This window comes from Chenopodium album, chromosome 3 (genome assembly GCF_948465745.1).
Source record: "Chenopodium album chromosome 3, dcCheAlbu1.1, whole genome shotgun sequence".
In the NCBI taxonomy this organism is placed as follows: Eukaryota; Viridiplantae; Streptophyta; class Magnoliopsida; order Caryophyllales; family Amaranthaceae; genus Chenopodium; species Chenopodium album.
The window spans coordinates 70,702,983-70,723,692 of NC_137836.1; the positions used below are offsets into that span (position 1 = coordinate 70,702,983).

At 34.6% G+C, this 20,710-nt stretch overlaps 1 protein-coding gene across 2 annotated transcripts; it reads right to left on the reverse strand.

The window, feature by feature from the left end:
* Positions 1–13,060: 13,060 nt before the first annotated feature.
* On the reverse strand, positions 13,061–19,944 carry LOC145624115 (putative ethylene response sensor 1). Of its 2 annotated transcripts, XM_081677072.1 has the most exons (7): positions 19,693–19,944; positions 19,531–19,592; positions 17,550–18,485; positions 14,974–15,342; positions 14,588–14,854; positions 13,942–14,057; positions 13,061–13,805 (listed from the first exon to the last, which is right to left on the reverse strand). In XM_081677072.1, exons 3-7 carry the CDS (start codon positions 18,450–18,452, stop codon positions 13,568–13,570), a joined length of 1,893 nt encoding a protein of 630 aa, XP_081533198.1. In that variant the 5' UTR covers positions 18,453–18,485; positions 19,531–19,592; positions 19,693–19,944; the 3' UTR covers positions 13,061–13,567. The 2 variants fall into 2 exon arrangements, with proteins under 2 accessions (XP_081533198.1, XP_081533199.1); XM_081677073.1 differs by lacking the exons at positions 19,531–19,592; positions 19,693–19,944 and adding an exon at positions 19,071–19,088.
* Between the last annotated feature and the right edge of the window lie 766 nt (positions 19,945–20,710).

Here is a 20,710-nt window from a genome sequence, read left to right on the forward strand (position 1 = left end):
ATTTACAAATTGATTTATTTTTAAAGAATCGGTTTACTGAAAATAGTTCAAGGAACGTATTATGTAGAATTATGCATATTTGGTCTCTTGGAACCTAGATTACCCCTGTATGGAAACTTAATTCTTTGGGCAAGGTAATGAACGTATATTTTGAATATTTGCCAAAGAATGACCTTATCATGTGTATGTGTTTTTCTGAATATTTATTATGTAGACACATGATGTTTATTGTTAGTAAAGATAGTTGGTTTAACCGTAGTTGTTTTAATTATGGATTATTTATGTCTATTACTAACATGAAGGTACCCAATATAAATTGGGTAACCAAAGCCAAAAGATGACTGATTTTGCAGGCTAAGTGAGTGGAGACAACTTATTAATAATGATGATCTTTGGTTGTTTGTATATAAGCAATTATGTGCAAATTCCTCTCACTAGAAAGCCTTTATAAGAGGTTTGTAGTAGGTGAAGCGACAACATGGATAAGTGTGTAACTCGCCTATACATCTCTCTGTAAATATTGGTCATGTGCTTTTGGTATGTATTAATCCTTCACAAATTCCTATTGAAATTCAATTCCCTAATCTTATGAAGGTTATTTGTGAATGGATGAAAAGAGAAGTTGTTTGGATGTTTATAATGTATATCATGACAAACTAACTTCTCTTCCTAGCTTTGTGCAAGTTATTAATGATTGTTTTGTAGGTTTGTCCATTGAGACAAATTGGTGCGTAAAAGTTTGTTCCATTAGGAGCTCAGTGCTTAAATTGGTTGGAAATTGGTGAACTTGGAATGATAAAACGAATTAGGGATACATGAATAACAAAGCTTCTATATCAAGGTGCTATAGGAGTTAGTGTATACGTTCCTGTAAAGATTCTTGTTCAAGTTCCAGTTAAGTTCTTATTATTCAAAGTTCCTTGGAACAAAGCATTAATTCCTGTAGCAGACTCTTATGAAGGATGATGAGTTAAGATGATTATCTTTGACTTCGTGTTGGATATTCATCATTTCGTTGATGGAACGACATCTAAAAAGGAGTATTCTTACAGGAACTTTATGTTTTAACACTTTTATGCTTTAGGTTTTATCTACCTCTTTTGACTAACCTACTGACATTTTAAAGGCACAAAGGAATCTCTTGTGTTGTGAACTTTCAGGTTATATCTTTTGAATGATAATATGAGGGACTTTGACAAGGTGTTGAAGAATTTGAGATTAAATCAACACGTTCCTCTACCCAAGATACAATGGTTTAAAGGACCAGAAGGACATGTTCCAACTTTATGTCAAAAGGAACATGGAAGAGTCGAAGGTTTATAATAGGAGGGAACTCGCATTATCTCGACAGCGAGGTTCCAAAAGAGATGATGATAGCCAAATCAAGGTATCTCTTGATATAAACCTACAATGGAAGAACTTTGACTTATAATACTAACACGAAAGGTAAAATTTCTACAGAACAGGAAGTTAGTAAGTCAAGTTCCTATCCCATTGTGAATATCTTTCTTGTCGAGTTTTTAATGCACATTCTGGTTTTCAATTGCTTGTAACTCTAGTTGTTTCATGGCTTCAATATGTGTACACACCCATTTGTGTCTCCCCAAAACCAAACCCAGTGATGAATACCTTTCACGTCGAACCATAATCGAATGAGGTGAAAGTGTGAAAAGTCTAGTGTTGCGGTTAGTTTTTGTTAAAATTCTTTCTTTCTGTTTTCGAAAACCCACTCTATTTTATGAAAACGTCCATTCCAGTTTAGTTTGGTCCATAATAAGGGTCCAATAATGGTGTAGTTGGGTGGGGCTTGCAAAGACCTTTCCAACGATATATTATAAGCCCAATTCCGATGAATATTGAGGAAATTATGGTCAATTTACTAAACTGAGCCCAAACCGGATTTTACCTACGACCCAATGATCATGAGGAGGGTCCAAAGGTTTAATCCTATTCCTAAACTAATTAGGATTGATTATAATCTTCTATAAGTTTCTAAAATATCTTAATTATCCTTTTTTGAAAAGATAAGATTAAGGAATTTGATTTAAATATAAACTTTCTTTTTTTTTTTTATAAAACTTTCCTTTTTTTAAAGTCCTAATTCTATTCGGATTTAAACATGTTCAAAGACAGTCAGATATTATTTCCGTGCCTCATATTTTTATCCAAATTTTATATGGTTGGATAGATCTTGAAATTATCTTTCCAATGATATATTATAATAATAATTCCGAGCTATAACGAAAAAGATATGAATGAGACATGAAACTTTATCCAAAACTGATACCGTCCTACTATTTCGGATATATATTTTTATCTACAAAATATTTTAATCTGATTCTAATTGGGTTAGAAAGTAGACTTCCAGATCTTTCCAACGACATTTTATTCATCTTATTCCGATTCCTGGATCAAAAGATATGATAAAAACAAAATCCGCAAAAACTGCTGTCTACGAGTTTTATTTCGATTCGAATTTAGATTCTTTTCTTAATTCTTCGACCCTCTTTTTCCCTATAAATAGAGGTCATATCTCCCCCTTTTCAATCACCAACTCTCATCAAGATTTTCTTGATTATTCTCTCTCTCTCTTTTTCTAAACTAGCCTTTTCTCAAATAAATAATTCCGCATTCACAAGATCTTGATACACCTAGCCATATTCGAAGTTGCCTTCGCCCTAGACGTGAAAGGTTTTAATTTCTGAGGGTTTGGTCCCAAATCTCTCTTTCAATTATTTAATTTAATTGTTTGTTTATTATTTTCCTTGAAGTTACTAACGTGTGTATTTTGTTATTAGAAAGAGGTACGAGGCATCCAAGTAAGTACTTTAATGGTTTAATTGATATTATGATGTAGAAATCATGCTTATATTATTATTATTATGATATTCCTAGTATCATGTCTACGGTAACTTTAATATTAAGTATGATTAAAAGTATGATGCCTTTTATTCTCTTCCTAATATTTATTCATGTTAGTATCATGTTAGGGCTAAAGCTTTGATTTTTATTGTTTAGTGACATGCTAGGGTTTGTTATTAATCTTGTTAGTATCATGCCTAGGATCTTGCTATTTTTATTATGCTTTAATATTAACATGGACATGATTATGAATATTATTATTATTATTTTTATGATGATTATGATTTTTATTATCATGATATTATTATTATGTTGCTTGATGCTTATTATTGTTATTGCTTGATCACACCTTTTATTGCATGTTTAAAGGGAATTTGGTACTTGTAATCACGCTTAATAAGATAATTAATAATCTTGAAAGGGTTAATATGATTATAATTCAAGTGATCGCCAATAATAGTTTATTTGTGCATTATATTCAACCAACATAGATTAAACAGGTTTAGGGTTAATCTATTGATTGCATGTTAATCAGAAAGCGCACATGAATACGAGCAGAATAAAGTAGAGACCTAATATTAGGGCAGGTTCAATCTCTTTTAGGTTGGATTTGTACCATCATCCCCGAACCCTTATTTGGTTCATGACCTTATGGAGTTGACGATCTCTTGGATCGTTAAGGGGTGTAACCTTCACCTCGTGAACGGTTTACAAGTTCCTTAAAAACTTGTTGGCGACTCTTTTGCTCTATCTTCTTCCCTTTAGGACGCCACCGTACTTTAGTGTATGATCACAGTGGGGTTCAAGCTAGTGGGATTTTTAAAGGCTTGAAACTATTCCCTACAATATGACATCATCAATAAAGAGTGGAAATGTCACATATGAAGGGAATAAAAAAGGGAACACATCATTTGTGGATCTCAAGATGATTCCTAACAACAACCTGACATTTCTAGGTTTTATTGAAGATGAGATCACTAGACGAAAATATCAATTGGCCACCGGTTCAAAACCCCCCTATGCCACCGGTTTTGAACCGGTGGTCATTTGGGGGGTGGCAATACTCCAAAGCAAGGCCACCGGTTCAAAACCGGTGGCAAAAAGGGGTATTGCCACCGGTTAACCGGTGGCAATTATCGTTTCGCGCATTTTTGTTTTTGGGTATTAATTATTTTTGCCACCGGTTAACCGGTGGCAATAACAAGTATACATAATATTATTTTTTTTTTGTCTTTTTCAAAACGAAATATAACAGAACAATTCAGTCAAAAAAAAATTACAAACATCAAAATATAAATCAAACAATATCAATCTATATAATCGAAATTTTATTTACAATATAAATCAATAAAATTGATCAATTACAACATATAAATCAAAAAAAAAAAAATTACAATATAAATAAAAAAAAAAATTACATCATTAAAATAAAAAAAAAAAACCATACAACATCAAAAACAATATTCCTGCATCATGATTCTTCGATTTAAGATCTAAATCAATGTACGTGCATCAACCAAAACAAAAAATAAATCATAAGCTGCTACAAAAAAAAAAAAAAAAAAAAAAAAAAAAAAAAAACCTCAGAATCATGTACCCATAAATCGACTAATTACAACACTATGCATGTACCCATAAATTGATTAAAATCATTTTATAAAAAAAAACCCAGAAAAAGCATGTACCCATAATTAAAATCGAATTAAACCCATAAAAGATCGAATAAAAATCAAATAGAAATCGAATTAAAATCGATTTTAAAACTCAGAAAATTCGATTTAAAAAACCCAGAAAATTTTCACGAACCCAGAAAACAATATTCGATTTAATTGATTAAAATCCAAAAAACTCAGAAAATTCGATTACAGTAACACCCAGAAATATTCACGAACCCAGAAAACAATCCAGAAGGAAACCCAGAAAAAAAAAATTTAAACAAAATAAAAACAAAATCCCAGAAATAAGTTAAAAAACCGAGGAAAAAAAATACCAAGAAATTGATTCACGAACTCAAAAACAAAAACCCAGAATTAATTGATTAAAATCGATTAAAAACCAAATTAAAATCGATTAAGAAACTCAAACAATTCCAAAAACGACTAATTAAACCCGGAAAATCAATCAATTAAACCCAACAAAATCCGATTAATTAACCAAGAAAAATCGATTAATTGAACACAAACCTCGTGCATGTCTTCGTGGTGCATGTATTCGTGGTTTATTGTGGCGGTGGTGGTCTTGGTGATGGCGGAAATGAAAGAGAAGGAGACGAAGAGATCGAAGGAGAAGAGGGCGAAGGAGATGAGAAGAGGGCGAAGGAGATGAGAAGGAGAAGGAGGATCGAAGAAGGAGGATCGAAGAAGGAGATGAGATGAGAACAGGGGAGAGCAGGAGGAGAGAGGAGAGAGAGAAAGAGCGGCTGATGAGAGGGGAGAGAGGTAGGGTTTGGGGTTTATAAGGGGTTTTTTTTTTTTTTTTTAACTGATTATTGCCACGGGTTCAAACCGGTGGCCTTTACCATTTATGCCACCGGTTTGGTTTGAACCGGTGGCAATGTAAATTAGCCTATCCCGCCCATTTTTTAAGCCACCGGTTTTCAAAAACCGGTGGCCATAGAGCGGTGCCTTTTTGTATTTTTCTACTAGTGGATACTTCTATGCTTCAAACTGTGAACATGTAAATCTTTTCATGCTTGATAGACCTAGTAGGAACTCGATAATAGGTATATGTATATGTAAGTTCCAAACAGGTTAAGATCGAGAAGCATGAGAATCAAACACATGTTACACTCTCTTTCAACATCAGAAAGATGGTAAGCAACACTAATCCATTGGATCTTAGTGATATGGATATGTTTACCATGTGATATGTAGAGACTAATTGAAAGAGATGTCTTGTTTATAAGTAATGAAAGCAAATGAGTACTTGGTTAATTTTCTTAATAGAAGAGATGATGAACTGTTTGTTGAAAGTCTTTTCTATCACAGGGTATGTGGCTAAGCGTTCATCATTTATAAAGGTATAGATCTAACAATGGAACCTAGTTCCAGTAATGGTTGATGTTTGTTGCAGGAACATAGGATTGACAACAAGTTCCCAACTTTGAATCATGAAAGACACGAAGAAAACAAAGTTATATGCTAATGGTCTTTGCAGGTTCTTTGGAATAGTTTTCAATGTCTCTTGCTACATCATCAACACTGAAGCAATAGATCTCTGATGAACAAGACACCCTATGTTCCACTTAGGGATGTTTGATGATAGAAGTTCCAAGGCGATTTATCCATAAACGCCTAGACTAGTAAAACATAAAGAGTCTACACTATCATGGTTAATGTGCAATAAGTGAACATATTTTGAGACTGACATGTTTGTTCCCATCAAACAGGTTATAAAAGATGAACTCATGTGTTCTTGAAGAACTAAAGGAGTTCCTAGTAAAGAAATATGTCACTAAGGATAACAGCAAGGGCTAGCTACATATGTTGAGGAACTTTGAGATGTTAAGTTCAAACTCATGCAGCAAAGGTCAATGAACTCAATACAAGAAAGCAAGTTCCAACGAAGTTCCAGAGCTGAGATAATATTTGTTCCGACCAACAATATCTCAACAAACTATGGAACTAAAGTGTCTTTCATGCATATATATAACCAAAGGGAAAACCTCAACAACCAAGGATCAGAGAAGAGCCCGAGATATCAATCGAAAAGGATGGACTTCATAACTCATAGTTGTATAAAAGATAAGTCTGTTTTTAAGGTTGATGTAAACATGTAATTGGTTGTTATCAGGTTAGATGTGCAGCAGGAACTTAATAAGCTTAAAAGGAAGAAGATGCATGTCACATCCTGAACCTATTCTAGAACACCTAAAAAGGGTCGGAGATTAAAAAAGGTGTTCTAGAAAAAGCTTGTTGAGTAAGGCACGTGAATGGAACAAGGCCAGGTTGGTTCTTAAAAGAAACAACCAATACAAAGGTATGTATTGTCTTTAAGGAACTTGTTGCGTGTGTAGCTAGACTTGAAGCAAATTGAATAATATTTGTTCTTGCTGTTTATATGGGATTAGAGTTGTACCACATGGATGTCCTGTATGTCTTGATATGAATTTTTGTAGACGTCTATGTGGAACATACTCTAGTATAGAATGCTATCCAAGTTCCTTCTTGAAAATTGAGTTTTAAAAGTATCAATTTTTGTTTTCAAGATGAACTGAGTTATTAGTAGTACTTGTTTACATTGATATATCTCTGGTACTACTAACGAGCCATTGTGAATTGGTTTTTGCTAATTTATGATAAGAAAATATATTTGTAAGCATTAACCACTGACAATGGAACTTGAGTTAGAAGTGGAAGTTCATATTAGATTTGAGATCATCAAGGAACATAACAACCACTTCAAGAACTCCAAGGTAAGCCATCATACTCAACCAATGCTTTAAAGTTATATTTTTACTGGTAAGAGACTACATAAGATATAAGTTCCTTTTCACATGTCGACATTAGATGAATTGAATTGATATATTTTTGGTATGAATGCAATATGTGAATTTGTGAATTGATTCTCTTATGGTCTTGTCTTGATTTGTCATATTCTTGTTTATTGCTTAATGGAACAAGACTTGATGAAACATAACATGAGTATAAAGTATTTTTTCCCATAAGTTATGTCAAGCTGGGGTTCCTATGTTATTCTTAAAGTAAAGAATATGCGCTTATTGTTTATGTGTCACACTTAGTTCTTGTGTTGTAAAAGACATACTCACTTGCCTAAGAGTATTAGAGGTCTCATAATAGGACTATGGGTGCTGTCAAACACGAAGTTCCTAAGTTGCCAAAGGAACAATGGAAGAAACTTTGATGGAACAAGACAGGTAAGTTCCCAGACCGTTTGTAACTCACTTGTTTAAATTTCAGAGGGAACTAACCTATCTTTTAGCCAACTTTTAAGAATCTACGCCATATATCTTCGATCGCAACATTATTCTACAACTCTAAGTTGTGTGTCCGTGTTGCATATACTTTAATTGTCCCATATTTAGAAAATCGAAGATTCTTATTAACCCAATTCAATTTCCTCTTTCCGTTCACACACTTTTACTTCTTATTCTTAATTCCCATGTGCTCTAAGTTTGTTCACCATCTTTTTATGGTTCAATGAAACGTGAAAAAGGGTGATTACATGTTGAGGGGGAAGTTGAAGAAAAAGAAAGAAGTAAGTACTTGAAAAGGAAGAAGAATGGTAAGGGACTCAGGGGGAATAAGGTAGGAACCAAGAATTCAAAATGGTTCAGATCTGGTTGTGGAACTCAAGTGTATGAGTAAATATTCTCTTCATTAATTTAAAATGTGTTATACTAGGAAATCATGCAAAATTTGTGTAATGACACCCTTTGAAAAAAAAAAAAAAAAAAAAAAGAGAAAGAAAAGGAAAAAGGGTGATCAAATATTTAATTCCCTAGATTTCTATATATGAAGAATGTTGACTATGTTGATGTCGTGTACTCGTATACTTGGTGAGCTAGTGAAGGAACAATAATAAACGATGAAGGAACTTGACTATGATGAAACTGAAATCTATTTAAGTTCCAGTATGGAGAATGTTCCTCAAAGAAGTTAGTGGTTAAGGTAAGGGAACTTGGTTATCAATTGGCAGGATGAATAATGTGTTGTGTTTAGCGGGAGGTTCAAGAGCATGAAATGAAGAACAAATGCAGTGAACCTCATCTTAAAAGGTCTAAACGAAGAGCACAAATTCCACTTCATGTTCCCTCTACTTATTTTGTTCCATATGCTTATTTATATATCCTTTAAGCTTGCGCTTTCATTTGTCTATTCATGCAATCCATTTCTAACTTTTTAGCTCTGATCTTTACTTGAATTTTACTTCTTATTTGTCAAGTTCAATTAAGGGTTTTGAAGTCGGGCCTTTGGATTGTGAGTTGGAAATTAGTGTGGAAATGGTATCCGTGTTTGAAAAGTGAGTACCTTGAGGCTTTTAGGAACAACAAGTGTTTAACCGGCATATACTTACTTATTATATGGTGGTAGGTGTGACATATGACTTTAAGTGCATATAATTTACGAAAAACAAACGTGTGGAATAATACCCTTTTTGATAATGACAAAAGGGGGAAGAATATGTATGATGCTTATGGTATGCAGTAATTAAGTCTAAAGTTATTACATCATGATTGTTGAAAGTATTTATATATTGATAAATGATGTGTATTGCTAAGTTCCTAACTATTAAGTTCTTGTGTATGTTCTTAACTTGTTTAAACGTTATTTCCTTGAAAAACTAAGGGGGAATAAATGTACAACGATTATCCTTTAATATGTGATGAGCATCATTAGTTTATCATCATCAAAAAGGGGGAAATTGTTGAGCAATTAGGTTTTGATGATTATAAACTAATGATGATTTTCTATCTAACGTGTATGTTAAGTTGTGCATAGAAAGAGCAAGTTATGCTTGGAACATGATACAAGGAACCTGAGTAATGACATGTATATATGTAAGGAACTTGAGCAATATAGGATAAGCAATAGAGGAACAAGAACAACGATAAGTGTTATGGTTGATAAGCATGATGATGGCTAAGGAACCATGAAGGTAACTATGTAAACACGTGTTTACATATGTTAGCTTCATAAGGTAAGTATCCTATACATATATAGGTTATGTATGTGTAGGAGTCTTTTAATTTAGTTTAGTTTTCTTTATTGTTTTTATAAATGAAAAAAACTAACCTTCTGTTTTACTTTGTTATCCTCAGAAGTTTGCTCAGTTTGTCATCATTAAAAAGGGACAACTTGTTGACCCTTATGAGGTTTTGATGATGATAGTTATGATTGAGCAAACTTCCATTTAATAAGGATTTTCTAGTGTTGTGATGTTTGCAGGTTCAGTAAGCATTGAGGGCTGAAGTAGGAACTGAAACAGAGGAACTTTAGAGGATCCATGAGGATACAAGAAAAGTTAGAAGAAGAGTTCCGGAAATGGAACTTCCAGAAGTTTCTTAACAGGAACTTCGAAACGGGTTGTAACAACCCGGTTCCGGTGTAATGCTGGGGAAAACCCTAAGATCCAGAATATATCAAGACTACAGGATTCCAGAACAAGAGTTTCAGAGAAGCAACATGAAGACAGAGAAATAGAAGTATATTGCTCTAGGATTCATGTAAGTATGTTGGACATAAAATTCGGTCTGGAACAAGTCTATATAAAACCAAGGTGAACTCTAAACAGTCAATGAAATTAGAGTAACTGACTTGTCAGGAACTCGGAGACTGTCAGAGTTTAGGAACCTAATAGGAACTTAAGTATGCACGTCGTTAAAAGTCGGTTTTAATGATATATATATATATTTACCTTATACGTGCATATCTTTTAGGGATTTGGTTTTACTGAATAAAGATATTTATCTTCTAATAAATCCCTTTTGGAAAAAGATAAGATTGTTTAAAAAGTATTTCAAACAAAAAGATAAGTTTTGAATAAAATTTGATTTTATGCTAAGTTTATCTTATTATCATTGACAATTTTTATTCTTAACAAAAAGATATATTTTCGGAAAACTGATTTTTAGAAAATATCTTTCAAACTTATCTTTTCAGAAAATCTATCTTTTTCAAGATGAAATGAATAATTCGAGTGTACTATAAATATGCTCATATGCATTCATTCAAAGATGAGGCTGACGAAGTGTAGTGGTCGTGCTTAATGGTTTTGTCCTTCACCACGAAGCTAAGTCAGTCCTCCTGGTCAAAGTTCCTATCAGGTTTTTGGTTACAGTACGTCTAGTGAGTTCCAGACAGATCTTGAGTGTTCAACATATTAGTTTTATCTCTTTATTCATAGATATGTATTTAGGGATATTCGATGAGATCTTGTAATGGGAAAAAGGGTTTTGAGTGTTTTGTATTTTGGGGTGAGATTGTGAATTCTCTTAAATTCACGCTTGTGTATGAGTTTGAAATCTCGTAAAATTTGAGTGGTAGTTAGTCACCCTGAGTGTGTCTTGGGTTGCACAGTGAGTGAAAGGAACCTGAGAGGTGTCTTGGGTCACCTAGGAAGTGTCCTAGGTAAAGGGAGAAAAAGGGTCCTGAGAGGTGTCTTAGGTCTGGTAGGAGGTGTCCTATCATATAGTCAAGTGTCCGTGGTGGAACTTGCAAAGCAAAGGTCTGTGTAATAGGTTGTACTAGGAGAGTTGCCTATTATAGTGGAATTTGTTTATAAGTCCCAATAGGGCCGAGGTTTTACTTCCAGTTAGGCACTGGATGGTTTCCTCGTAAAACTTGTTGTGTGCTTTAAGTTCCTTTACGTTTTGTTTTTAATTTCCGCATAAGTTCCGCGATTGGAACCTACTACCATTCACCCCCCCTCTTGTAGTAGTTCATCTAAAATAACAGTGGTTGTGGTGGGAGAGGAGTGAGAGTGGTGGCCATGATGGCAGCGAGAAGAGAAAGAGTGCTGGTGGTAGAGGTGGCGGCAAAAAGGCTATAAAACATGTGATGGTGGTAATGGAGGAGAGACTGGATAGTGGTGGTGAGGAGAGGAGAGGAGAGAGAATGTTGAGGTTGAATATGGTAGATTGGGTTTAATTTTGAAACATCAACTTTAACATTTTTTTTTATCACAAACGTGGGGATAGGAGAGAGAGTGGTGGCGCAGCGGCAGTGGTGAAGCCGTGAGACATGCGACGGTGGCAGTGGTGGTGTTGGGGAGAGGAGAGAGAATGTTAGGTTGAAGATGATGAGTTTAGTTTATTTTCAGAACATCTACCTTAACATATTAGAATATAGGTGTGTTTCACAACAAAGTGTACTCACATAAGAGCTGTGCTCTCTCTCTCTCTCTCTCTCTCTCTCTCTCTCTCTCTCTCTCTCTCTCTCTCACACACACACACACACACACACACACACACACACACACACACACATATAAAACTATATAAAACTTAGGGGTTGCCATACATTTTTTTTTTTCGATTGTAAGCCCCAAATTCTTCTTTAATCTAATGTTTCTAGACAATAAAGCACCAACAGTATGGAGATTATAATCAATAATTCCTCCATGTAAGGTTTAGTCAGTTCCCTCATGGTGGAATTTTCAGCAGTGTTTGTTTGTTTTTCGTGAGTGCAGAAATACAAATTTAGAAGATTCGTAAATTTGTGAAATTGTGGGTATGTTGATATAGGGGTGCAAATTTAGATTCAGAAAATTCGTCTAGCAAATTTGCCGATCTTGATGGCCAATCAAGTTTTATCACCTTTATGACTTTACATTAATGGAGCTCCGTCAAGAACGATGCGAAGACATCTAAAATTATTTATAAGTGATGTCATTAGTTTAGGGGTGTTTAATACTTGGACTGTGAATTTAGATCTCTTAAGGAATGATTGTCAATACCGAATGCCTATTATTATTTAATGAAATCACCCCTCCCTATCCAAAAAAAAATTTACTCCGTATTTTTTAATCTTTTAGTTCAATAATCTAACTTTTTATTAACAACAAATGGTTAATTTTTAACGAAAAAATCGGATGTTAATGAGGTCCCAAAAGGTGTGATGTCCTAAAAGATGAAATTTTTTGAAATATTAGATCCTACTTTTACGCTTTACTCTACTAAAAGTGTATGGATTAGTTAACTTAGTTGTCGTTTTGAGTAGCTTTATATGGCAGCTTAAGTGGCATTATGAAAGGAGAGTAATAGAGTATTTGGGGTTTATGCTCCTATCATTAACACTACTTGAGGTTCTTTGCAGCAATTCATGCAAAATATTGGAGTTTGCCGACAAAATTTAAGGGTTGTTAGAATTACTAGAGAGAAAAAGTGTATTGGAGAGAAAAAGAAAGAGAGGGTTTAAATTCTGAGTACGTGACCCTCACATGAAGGGGTCAACTCCGGAAAACAGGGCCAATGACTCAATGCCTAGAAACCAGGCTAAATGGATATCTCGCAAAAATATTCTGGTTTTAGATGTCATTTATTTTTTAAAAAAATTTTAAAAGGCAACTTCGGACAAATTTTCCAAGTTATAAATGACCAAAGTTTTGCATTAGCAAAAGTAAAGCTCCAAATAGCGCAATTATGTACTACTAGCATGTCAGGAAAAAAAAAAGTTCATGGAGAGCGATTCCTTTTATATCCCTACTTTTTCTTACTATGGCCAAAAGAGGTTAAAAATGTACAAACAGCCAAGTGCATTCATCATGAATCAACCAAATAGCTGAATCAAGTATCAGAAAATGACCAAGAAACAAATGATATACATAGCAGAGCTCTAACAATGAGTCGTAACAGATGGAAAAAAAAAAATTAATTCTCTCAATCCTAATAAGGGTAGATATAGTCCAATACTAGTAGTTATTGGCTACTCTCCCCTCCCTCTTTTCCAAAACCCTCGCCTTTTGACTAAGAAATGATACGAAGATGGAGTTTTTAACTTCATGTTTCAGCACAAGTGGTTGCTGCAACCACCATTTTAAATGCTGAAGCTCAATTTTATGAATGTGAAGCTGCTGTTCCCAGTCCTCCATTTAGCATCTTGGTAATCCACCCTCTCTTCCCTGTCAAATTAAGAGGTATATTGGTGTTTAGCAGTTGTGTGCCGCAATAGTCTTTATCTTCTAGTATTTTCTTGTACTGTGTAACTACTGGTAGAGACAGAAGCAGCAGCAGGCAAGAAAAGCATCAGAAACTTCTTTCATAATATGGGAAGTTTGAATTGATGCCATCATCGTCTTTGAACATTTGCTTGCTTAAATACTCAGTACTCCCTTGTTCTCCATGAACTTCAATTCCAACCTGTTGGACTAAGGCATCACTTGGATTTTTGCACAACCCAAGTTTGACCAGGAATGTTGCTACAGTTCCCTTGTCTTGGCCTTCGCTTTCAATCCAAATTTGACCACCCATGAGATTTACAAACCTGTTTCATCCATAGTTAGACCAGGGAGAAAAAATAACATATAGACGTACAACATTGCAGTGAACCAAAAGGTATCCAAAATTTAAGACTCAAGGTCTGCAGAACCTAGATTGGACAAAAAGGCTAAAGGGCTTACCGTTTGCAAATAGCAAGTCCAAGTCCAACACCAGTACTATTTCGGTTGAACTGAGTAAATTTATTGAATAGCAGAGGAAGATCCTGTGGGTTAATACCACATCCTGAATCTTTAACCTGTAAAAGTGTCAGATTTAGTACCAATCAGTGACAGCTGAGTAGTAACAAGATCCAAAGATGCCTTTTCCACTTTCCATAAATAGAGAAGTACATTTAGACTCTACTATTTAATTAAAAAAACACAAATTTCAACAGATGATATTGATCACTATTCACTACAAAAATCAAATTTAATCTGTAACAATAGATTTGACATTTGATACACTTAAATCAGATACTCAGCCATCAATTGAAAATCAATCATAATCAGTATAAATCAGATCTATTAATATAAATCAGCAAAAGCAGTAATAATTAACTCAGTTCAGTTTTTTCAGGTAAAAAGAAAGAAGGCCTTAGTTGCAGGTGCAACTGCATCAAGTATATCTTTAATATATGAAGCATTATTATATACTATGGTAGTAAAACAAACGAAAAAAAACAAGTTAAATTTTTTTAAAAAAAATAAAAGGGGAGGGCAGGGGGTGGCGGGAGGAGCATGTTGTAGCTAAGTAAAGTCAAAAATGATTTACAAGTGTGTAACCAACCTGTACTCTCAAGTAGAAGTGACCTTCACCCGAGACAGGGTAAAATTCAGAAGCTCGCCAATCTCTCAAAGATTCTGCTCTAGCAACAGATGCAGTCACTGAAATATAACCTTCTTTTGTAAATTTTACAGCATTTCCAACAACATTTAAAATTGTTTGCATCAGCCGCTTTTCATCACCAAAGGCACAGATAGGCACCTCCGGAGCTAAGCCAAATGTCAAGGACAGCTTCTTTATGGATGCAATAGGCTTTATCAAATGAATAACCTACAGCACCAGAAGAAAAAAAAATTCTGTTTAAAAGAGCATCATAAGCTAGATATCAAAATTCCTTAAGATGAATGAAGTAGAATCCAAACAAAAGCTATCAGAAGTTACAGAATTACCTCTCTGAAAACCCCATGAAGATTGAAGGTGGTAGTGTCTAGCTCTAAGCTACCATCTTCTAATTTGGAAAGATCAAGCACATCACTGATCAATGTCGACAACAGGTTGCTACTCTTGAGTATAATTTCTAACATTACTCTTTGTTCGGGTGTTAGTTCAGTCCCCAAAAGAATAGATGATAAGGCAATAATTGCATGCATTGGTATTCTCATCTCATGATTCATCACTGCCAGAAAATCATTACGAGCACGAATTGCCATCTCCGCCTCTCGACGAGCCAAATCCAAAGCAACATTCTGTTCCATAAGCTGATCACGAGCTCTCATAGATTCCTCTAGAATTGCAGCATGAGAAAGAGCAACAGCTACCTGTAGAAGCAGATGCAAAAGAAAATTGAAGTCTGCTTTATGATTTCCTATTACACGATCAATGAAGAAGATTTAGAGTCAAAAACACCCAAGATATACAATGTCTTTGTAATCTAATAGCAACACAGGATTACAGGAACACAGGAGGCTGAGTAATTATCTATTCAGAGATCTGTCCTACGACTCTCTAAAAACAAAAGAGATAAAGAATCACAAAATGAATGGAGGATGTGAAGGGAAGGTAGGGGTAATGCAGAAGTAGGTTCCGCAAAAATGTACTCGTAATGATCTATTATATTTCATAGGAGATCTTGGTCCTTTATTTATAGCTCTTGCATTGACCAGTATTGAATTAGGCGTAGCTATATTACAAGCTCATGTTTTTACGATCTTAATCTGTATTTACTTGAATGATGCTATAAATCTCCATCAAAATTCTTTTTTATTTATAATTGAAAAAAAGCGAGGTGAGGTATTTATGGTATATAGCTTCATTTCCCCGTGGATCTATTATAAAATACCCTATTATAGTAATCAAAAGGAATACACTGTAAAAAATATTCAAATAAAATGCAAACCCTTCAAAAGTAGTCACCAGAGGGCGGTGATAATGAGCTGCAAAGTTGTCATGTTGATCTCCTAGGTTACACAGGAGCCTGTTGACAGGCATTCAATTCAGAGTTCAATGAGCCACAGTAATCTAGGAAAAAACATCAGGTGACAGTTGACAATATGTGATAACGTCATTACAGCTTAGCTTTTTTATTCTAATTACCATGATGTGAGTAAAGAATAAGAAATATATAGCAACATGGCCATGACCAGAAAGACCAAAGTAAAAGGCTTCTCACTTCTGCTCCACTTCTTAGCTTTTTTATTCTAATTACCATGATGTGAGTAAAGAATAAGAAATATATAGCAACATGGCAACTGGAATTAGCTTAGTTTCTAAAAGGCAGGGAGGCAGGGTACGCAAGAGAGACACTTGAAGATGAGTATTATGCTGTCTAGTCTACAGCAAAAAAAACAACAACAACAAAGTCTCAGTCCCATAATGAAACAAATTCGGCTAATATTTGAGCCATTCGTGAAAGGTGTAAAACAAAAAGTAAAAAAGGATAGTTAAAGAAAGAAAGCAAGGATAAGTGAAAAGGTGAAAGTGGAAGAAAATGAAACATAGTGAACATGTAAAGTGAAAACCCAATTATTGAGGATGTACAATTAAAATTTGAGAAATCTTACAAGAGAGGCCTAAGAGAAGATAGGAAGAGAGGGACGTGAGAAAAAACAGAGAAACAGTAGAGAAAACCTCAAGAGTACATTTTTGGAGTCATGTTATGTCTTTCAAGTAGATTTTCTACTTCCACTCCCCTCCATTAAACACCATACTCTCCTCGATCCCCAATAGGCTCATATCGCTCTCAATCACCAAGTTTTCTTAGGTCTCCCCCTACCTTGACAAGTTCATCACTTAGTCACTCTTCAAGCCTCCTAACTATTGCATCAATCAATCTCCATCTTACATGGCTAAACCATATTAGGTAAACCAAAAAGTGTAACCCTTACTTTCTTCCTAATTATCTCATTCTTCAACTAATTCTTCCTTGAAAGGCTACACATCCAATGTAACATAAGCATCTCCACCACATTCGTCTAATAAACTTGACAACCCGTCATTATATATATATAATAGTACATACCATTCAGTAGAATCTTCCCTTCAATTCATTAGGCATGCCAGGATCACATGCACCATAGTATATCGTCTTAAATTGAACTTGTCCATTCATCCATGACTGTGGGCTGTGGCAAAAAGAAAAAGGCTAAGTGCAGAACCTTGTGTTGCCTAGACTAACAATGTATACTTCTGAACCATCCATTTTATCTACTTTACTATTTGCTTGTTCTATTCTTTCTTTGTGATTCTAGTAAAAGCTAAGATTGGCAACATAGCATTTAACCTTAGCAAACTTTTTCCTACCCTGGGTGACTAAAACACAGACATAATGCCATGTTGAGAGAGAGATAGAGAGAAATGAATAATGTGATGTCTGAATATACTCAATGTCACAGAGGTAAACAACACTTGTATCGATATACTAGGTTAACATTGATAGGGGAACCTCATAGTTCACATATAAAATATAATTTTCAGCAAGTGCAGTTGTTAATATGCAGCAATAGTATGAAAAGCAAAGATTCGCAACCTGATCAGCAACAACTTCCACTAGCTCCAGCTCATGGTCCCGAAATTTCCTTACACCATCAGATGGGGTTACCAGAACCATCACTGCATAGGTTTTTGCCGAGACATCTGGCCAGTCATTAATTTGAAAATTAGAATGATGTAGAAGGGGAACCCGAACAGCAACAACATCAGGGGGTATATATCTTCCTGCAGCTGGTCTAGTCCTCACTAGTGGACATGTATGCGGTATTCTTACTGCTCCACTATTGTTGAAGATTTCAGCAATGAAAGGAAGGTTCATTGAAACAGTAGATCCAACTACCATTGAGTGGTTCAAAGTGTGAGAAAGTCTCATTGTCATGCCAGTTTGTGATGGCATCCATAATGTACACTCCTCTAGATCAAGTGTTCGACCCAATTCAACAAGAGTAGTTTTCAGTATTGTGTGTCTGTCAAGTGTGCTTCTGATCTCATGAGTTAGCATTCTAACATGCCTTCCAGTTTCTTCTTGGGTAAGGATAAGACCCATCTCCCTGTCAAGCTCCTCAGCCCTATTTCTCAAAAACATTTCCCTTGTTTTCACACTTAACAAGTCAGGAATAATGTGGACAAGCATCAATGCTGTTACACATGATACAGCAGCCGTAGACATTTTTGCTATGGTCATCACTATAGCAACTGTTTTCGAGTGCATGGAGAATGTCCACAAGTTTATAAGATGTGTTGCCCCGCATAAAACAATGAATGCTCCAAATTGCATGAGCACCCATCTATATGGGAAGAACGCTGACTTCTGCACAAAATAAATGAGCTCCAAAGGAATGGAGAAATAAGCTAGGGCAATAAAAATATCCGACAGATATTGGTATTTTACTAGGAGCTCATCTTGCCACAGTGGATATATGCAATCACATGACTCCATCCTCCAATAAATTTTTCCACCGCCCAAATTAACCTGAGACAAGCAGGAGAAGCTTATAAATACTTTCACCTTGTGCTTGGGTATACTGATGCTTCTAGTTTAGAGCATCAACAGAGGGGATAGAAAAACACTGTTAACCATGACTAATGAGGTTTAACATCAACACATTATAAATAAATTTAAAAAAAAAATTCATTATTCAATTTTCAACCACATTCAGTGCATACCATGTCTATATTTCTAGGTACATAATTACAAAACCAATAAACAAAGAGGAACTAACGAAAGTGACAATAGGAACCAACAAATCACATACTTTATCCGTTCGACTTAAGAATAACTTTTAACCCCAGGACTTAAATAAGGTCAGTTCTAGATGCCCAATAGATCACAGGGAGCACACTGACAGGCACAAACCCTATAGGATAAAAATTATTGTAGATTTTTGACGAAAAAAAAAAACACCTAAGGGATTGATTCATTCATTTGGTTTTCTGACATCCCATTGTATGATGCCCCAAGCCCCAACTATACCAGAAAAGCACCTTCAGAGTTCAAGCAAGTCCATCGCTTTCGAAACGTTTAAGCAACATAAGCACAGAATTTCCCAAAACTTACAAAATCAGATGTCAAATATTTCACTCTGACCCTATCAAAGAAATTCACTAGGATAACACATACACTGTCGCTTAAAGGATCCAATCTTGATATCGGAACGATACGGTTTCTCAAGTTCAACTACACAAATGGCATACCCCTCACCTCAAACAACAATCTCACCATAAGAACACAGGCTGAAAAATGAAGAATTTGTTCATCAAATTATTATTACTACATTCAATTTGTTCATAAAAATCCTAACAGTCTCATTAACAATTCAATCTTGGATCCATAACATCACATAAACAAATCCAACATGAATCCCAAGTTAATTTCTCATCAATCCATTCAATTACTATTCACAAACAACTATTAACATCACATCACAAATCCCAATAAATAACAAATGTAGAAAAATAAAATTGGTAAAAAAAACTGAAACAAAATTAAATTCAGAACAAAACCCATTTTCACTAACCAGGCATTAGAGCTCCAAACCCTCACATCTGATCCAATCAACAGCATTCAGCAAAAAATCACCTACCCACAAAAAAAACAAAAAGAATTAAACAAAACAAAAACCCATTTTCCCTAGATTTTTCAATACTACCAAATTAAATAATAGCAGTAAAGACTATACCTTTGAAATCCCAGATTATTTTTCTCCAAATAAAAAATAGAAAAATTGTGGAGAAAAAAAAAAGACTAGTTTCAAAGGATTTCTACTGTATGTAATAAAAGTAGGAGAGAGAAAGTAAAAGATTTATAAGGAGTAAGAAAGAAAAATAGAGATTTGAATGGTGTGCGGAAAAAAACACTTTAAAGTAGGAGAGCGTTGACAAAAAGGAGTAGTAAAACCGTGGGCAAATAAAATAAAGTTTTTTTTTAAGAAAAAAGAAAAATATATTTTCACGGGCCAATGGCGGCCCATGCTGTATCTTTCATTGGTTCTTACCACGTGATTTGCCTTACCTCATAGGGTATTTGTGTTTTTTTATTTATTTATTTATTTAAAAAAAAAAAAAATTATAGTTAGTCATATACGGTGTGGTTAGGGTTATTGGGGCGGTTAGAATTTACTTGGTCGAAGAAGAAATACTCGATTAGTCGGGGTTGTTCGGTCGACCAAAGAATACTCGATCAGTATTTTGGTGTGAGTTAACTTGCTACAGGATGTGGCCGTCTACACCAAAAAAAACACTTTATATATATATATAAGGTTTTGATTTTCTTGCTTTTGGTAGAGATATTTTTGTTGGATCCAAGTGATACTTGGAATGATGTAGAAAGATAAGTTTCACCTTTGAAATTTATAACCGGAGTGAACCCATACTAATGCAGGTTATTTGGAAAAAGGTATAAGTGAAAATTTTGGGTTTTTTTATTGTTAATTTGGAGAGATGAAAATTATTAGAAGGTTATTTGAAAATTGATGATTTAGAAGTTTGTGATTCAGAGTTTAAAAATTAACTGTTAAATAATACTTCCTCTGTTTCTTTTTACTTGCAACACAGCCTTGTGGCACGTGTTTTGAGGTTGGGTTTATATAATGTAAACGGATAAATTTTTCATTATAATTTTTATAAATGATACTTAACCCTATTCTAATCTTCGTGTAAAAATTATATTGATAAAATCGCTAATTTACCCTCACTAAT

Excerpts from the sequence above, each read along its gene's own strand:
- LOC145624115 (XM_081677072.1), bottom strand. The coding sequence starts at position 18,452 with ATGGAGTCATGTGATTGCATATATCCACTGTGGCAAGATGAGCTCCTA. Across the intron at positions 14,855-14,973 it reads TTCATGGGGTTTTCAGAGAG|GTTATTCATTTGATAAAGCC; the intron begins GTAATTCTGTAA and ends CTGGTGCTGTAG. Across the intron at positions 13,806-13,941 it reads GGACTTGCTATTTGCAAACG|GTTTGTAAATCTCATGGGTG; the intron begins GTAAGCCCTTTA and ends TGGATGAAACAG.